Below are 5,184 nucleotides of genomic sequence, written 5' to 3'. Positions count from 1 at the left end.
TGGAGATAGGACTTTAGATTAGACGACCTCCCGTGATTGCTAAGTATGAAAGCACAGGGACTGTGTTTTGAATGCTTCTAGCGGTGATTATCAACCTCTGAGCCAACTCTCCAGTTTTCTGTGTGTACTGTTAAGGAGAGGTGTTGCCAACAACGTTGGCATGGTGGAAGCAGCACTGAATGTGAATTTGAAGCCAGAAGGTCTGGTTTCAAGACTGCAGTGCTTCTTAGTAGTTGTCTGCCTACAGGGCGATCGTTTAATCCATCTGAGCTTGTTGCTCATTTACAAAACGAGGATGATATCATCTACCCAACAGGGCTATTGAATATTAGCTTTGATCAGATACTTCACAAATATAAGATTATGTTGTTGTGATTATTATTTTCTGAGTTCTCTCTTATCTCTATACTTATATTTCCATTAGAAGTTTTACAGTTTAGAAGATACTTTAGTTAAAATATTGTTTTTCCCAACACAGCCTTTTAAAAGTGTTTCAAAATCTGTTTACAGGTTATTAGTGATATGTGGGGTGTCTTAGCTAAACAACAGACACATGCAAGGTAAATATGCTATTAAGAATTTTATTACCTCCTCTGTTCATTTATTAAATAGATATTTACAATGTATTAATTTTATACTTACATGTTGTGTACCTAATATTTGATAATATATATTTTTTTGTGGTCCATTCCCTTCTTGGCATTTCTTCTTATTTCCTATCTGTGTAGAACACAGCACATCACTTATTCATCCTTCAGATGTCATCCAGTACAATCTGACAGTAGCCCTGCACATAATCTACACTGGAAGGACACAGTTTTGTACTTCAGTTCAGCAGGGAAAGTAAATTATTATGTGAGTGATGTTAGGACCAGTGGACTGCCTTTTGGGAAATGAGCAGGGAAATATAAAACTGGAGTCATACTTCTCACTTTTCACAGAAAATAAATTTCAGATGAAGCAGAGAATTAGGTATAGGAAAAAAATAAAACCCCAAAATTAACCAATAGAGTAGGTTTATAATCTGAGAGTTAGGTCGATAGCATGCTTGATACTTTCCTCCATCACACCCTTTATTTTACTCTCTTACCATTTATCACCCTTTGTACTTAAATGTTGATGTGTGACCTGTGTCTCCTGAAGGGAGCGATCATTTTTGTTCAACAGTTTATATACAGTGCCTGCAAGACAGTAAAAAACAGTAGTTGAATGAGTATTTACATATGACTAATGAACACGAAAAGGTAGTCTTGATCCTGTGGTAAAGACATTCAGGTTAAAGTGAAGACCTTTTCATTTCTCATATTTCTAAAAATTAATAGTATATCCAGTGCTTGCCAGAGTGGGAGGTGGTGGATGGGAGGGAAGTTTGGCAGTACACAGTAAAACATATAGTGGGCCTGTCCTTCAGCCCTGCAGTTCCACCAGTGCAAGTCTACCCTCTAGAGACGCTCACAGAAATACAGAGATGATGGGGAGAAATGCCTTTGATAGTACTGTGTGTAATGTGAGAAATGGAAACATCCAAATATCTCCTATGATCAATCATAGAGTGCAATGTTAGGCCATCTTTATGGAAATAGGTCCAGTATACATTATTGAATTTTTAAAATTGCCAGTGTATGTGTGTATGTGTGTGTGTGTGTGTATATAGGATAATTATACTTCTGTTTAAACTTTGGAGATTTTTGTGTGTTTGTGCATAGAAGTGATCTGGAAAGATAAATCCTGTAATTATTAAGAGTGTGGGATTGGAGGATGGAGTGAAGATAGTTTTAACTCTGCTTTTATTCTTTTGTGGGATTTTTGGAGGACAAGGATTGTTCAATGTATGTATCTATGTGTGTGTGTGTGTGTGTGTGTGTATTTTTTTTTTTTTTTTTTGAGACAGAGCCCCGCTGTGTTGCACCGGCTGGAGCAAGCAGTGCAGTGGCACAATCTCGGCTCACCGCAACCTCCGCCTCCCGGGTTCAGGCGATTCATCTGCCTCAGCCTCCTGAATAGCTAGGTGACCACCACCACGCCTGGCTAATTTTTGTATTTTTAGTAGACATGGGATTTCACCATATTGGCCAGGCTGGTCTTGAACTCCTGACCTCGTGACCTGCCTGTCTTAGCTTCCCAAAGTTCTGGGATTATAGGCATGACTCTATATTTTATAATTTGAATATACACACCCTTATTCCCTCACCTCCAAGTCTCTGCCAACATAATGATAAATTATTGCACGTGCTCCTGAGAGAATCCTTGTTCTCATTTAGAAACAATTTGCTGTAACTATGCCCTTGTTTTTACCTGTAACATTTGAGTTGAGGACAGGGGGAAAGAAAAGGTTCTGGTTTACAATGCCAAAATTTTTCTTCATTTGAGGTGCAATTATTTTTGAAGAGCTGAGGAAGAAGCTACAAAGTTTCAGCTCTAGTATGCAACTCTGGAAGAGGAAGGTAGAGCTTTTCACAGAAACAAAGCCGTCCCTTCAAGAATAATAACTCACCTATAGAAATAATTATAGGGAACCATTGAGCTTCATGGGGTTTTCAGTTCAAATAGGATCAGAGCTCTTTTTTGGAAGAGGAGTGGCATGTTGACATTTTATTTTGCATAACTACGAAAGCCCGTGTAAAAAGGGGAAGAGTAGGACATACATTTTAACTATAAAAGACGTGAATGCCAATATTCTCTTTACTCAAAGATCCAGGAAGTAAAGTGGGATAGAGCCAGCATGATGTAGTAAAAAGTGTATTGGTTCTGAAGTCAGTCAGAATATACTCCTGGCTGCTACTTAGTAGCTCTGTGACTTCCTTTCCTTGGCTGTAAATTGGGGTAATAAATGGTTGTAGGATTCGAGTTAATGGAATGTACTAAGCATATTAACATTGTAAGTACTCAACAAATGGTAACTGATAGTTTTTACTTGGTGTGAAAAAAGAATAAAGAAAGAACTGTTTCATCTCCTTCACTACCCCCTTATGTGTCCTGAGTTTGCTAATATATCAGTCTTTTTGAGGCCAGATTCTCAAATTAGATTATATGCTACCTGGATTAACAGTTTATTGAATGTTGAGCTCTAAGTGCCAGGTCTTACTCTGGGTCTTGGGAACATATCAGTGCTTAAGAAAGAGAAAGTGTGTGTTGTCAACTCACACATTCCCGTCTCTGACCCAGACTTCTCCCTTGAACTCAGATTTACACATATAATCACTTATTTGTCATCTGTGCTTGGTTGCCTAGTGAAAATCTCGAAGATTTTTTTCATTCCATGCTTTGCTGGGGTATCACTAGTGAGGGAGCTGGGACACCACAGTGTGCCTTTGTTGTCCTAATAAATACCCATCTAATCAAATAGTTAGGATATAATACAACATTGTCCTTCTTCATTAACCTTCTTAAAAGAGTGTAGCACTAGTTTTGGCATGTGACTTTTAGTTATTTTGATTTGCCTCTATGTGTCCTGAGAGAATGTTATAGAAGTTGTAAAACTCCTATTTACAAGATGAAAATGCAAATATATGAAGTGCTTCAATAATGAGTTGATAGCAATATATTTTTTTTCTGTTCCAGAAAACACCAGTTTGATCATGGAGAGGTAAAGACTTCATATCACTATAATTTTACTTATCTTAAAGTTGCATGCATTTGGACTTTCCTTTCTAGTTCCAGTTTCTAACTTTGTTGGCAATTGTCAGCAATCATCTTGAAAATAACCTGGTATGTGTTTTTGTGAGAATGCTACATGCAGATTCACTGACCATTCATTTGTTAAAATTAACTAGGAAACTCATTTGTTCTGCTCTGACAGTTGATTTCTGGAGCCCATTTAGACATACATATGAGATGTCTGTTGCACAATTGGAAATCACTTTCCTCTGTGCTCTGGAGGCCTCAGAGATGTGATTGGTTACTGCTCCCATCTCCTGATGGTCCAGTCTGGTTTTGAGGGCAGTTCCAAAATGGAGCCCTCAAATCTTGAGGCAGCAGTCATTTCTTTTACCACTGTCTTTTCTTGGTCTGATGGTAGCATCAAGGTAGATTCAAAAATGTGGGCTTTATTAACCACAGGTTTGACTCTGAGAATCACAGAAGCACTTGCCTTAATGACTTTATAATTTTAGCCTTCCACTAAAATGGAACAGTTTGAAAGTGAATTTTAAGAATTGATTTAGAAATTTCAGAAACCTAAGTAGTAGTACTTTGTGTTACTAAGGAGAATATACCCCTTTCTACATATTGCCAGCTTAGTATTCTTAAACTTCACTCAACAGTAGGAGTAAAAAATATTTTCTTCTTTCTTTCAGCTGGTTTATCATGCATTGCAATTGTTAGCATATACAGCCCTTGGTATTTTAATTATGAGACTAAAACTCTTCTTGACACCACACATGTGTGTTATGGCATCACTGATCTGCTCAAGACAGGTAACATGTTATGTTGGAGTATAGCTACTATAATAATTTTAGCCTTTATTATTGAGTGGCCCTAAAATAATGAATTACAAAGTCTTTTAAGTGATTATAGTTAAAGCTCTTCATGGTTTTGTACTTATCTTTCTTAAAGGGTAAGGGCCAAAGCTGATCATTTTCTATCTTTCTAAAGACTTTAAAATAGTTGTTGGTGTACAACAAACACTGATTTAGTACAGACTGAGTTCATGGGTGATTACTGCAGGTGCTGATAGAAAGCAGAGCTTAATTGTACAAATAGTAACTTTTTTTTTTTGTTTTGACATTCATATCGCAAAGAATTCTAACAATTTCAAGTTATAAGTGCTTGAAAATTATATGGTTTTTTTTGTATCAAACTTAAACTTTTTTTTTCATTTGGTACACATTTGTATGTACATTCTTGACTTGTACTTTTTAAAATTTAGTTTAAGCCTTCCTTGGTGGTTTGCTGCTCATTTTCCCTGGATAACTGCCTCCTTGATCTGTATTCATAGATTTATGCTTCTTCATAGTGTCACCTTTCCATCAGTCAACCAGCCTACATACAACAGCAGCACTTCCCTTAAACGTAGCAGATAGTCACTAAGCACCTACCCTGTGCACTCTAGGGATGGAGGATAGAGTAGTGGACAGAAAAGTCAAAAGCCAGTGTTTATAAGCCCTCAAAAAACTTGAAATCTAGCTCTGCAGACATGTAGAGAAAGATCAAGAGAACAAAGTGTTGTTATGGAATGTGGACTAT

General features: G+C 37.1%; 1 protein-coding gene across 1 annotated transcript in view; it reads left to right on the top strand.

Annotated features, from left to right (window-relative positions):
* Positions 1 to 501: 501 nt before the first annotated feature.
* The window catches only part of LOC105517576 (probable C-mannosyltransferase DPY19L1), a 32,574-nt gene continuing 27,891 nt past the window's right edge, over positions 502 to 5,184 (top strand). Inside the window, exons 1-3 of the mRNA XM_011950142.1 lie at positions 502 to 560; positions 3,562 to 3,586; positions 4,296 to 4,415. Coding sequence (XP_011805532.1) covers positions 523 to 560; positions 3,562 to 3,586; positions 4,296 to 4,415 — 183 coding nt within the window. The 5' untranslated portion in view covers positions 502 to 522. The remainder of the gene's footprint in view (positions 561 to 3,561; positions 3,587 to 4,295; positions 4,416 to 5,184) is intronic.

Source organism: Colobus angolensis, unplaced genomic scaffold, assembly GCF_000951035.1.
Source record: "Colobus angolensis palliatus isolate OR3802 unplaced genomic scaffold, Cang.pa_1.0 Scaffold302, whole genome shotgun sequence".
NCBI classification, from domain to species: Eukaryota; Metazoa; Chordata; class Mammalia; order Primates; family Cercopithecidae; genus Colobus; species Colobus angolensis.
The sequence above is the reverse complement of the archived record's forward strand: the minus strand, read 5'-3'. Positions and strand labels throughout refer to the sequence as shown.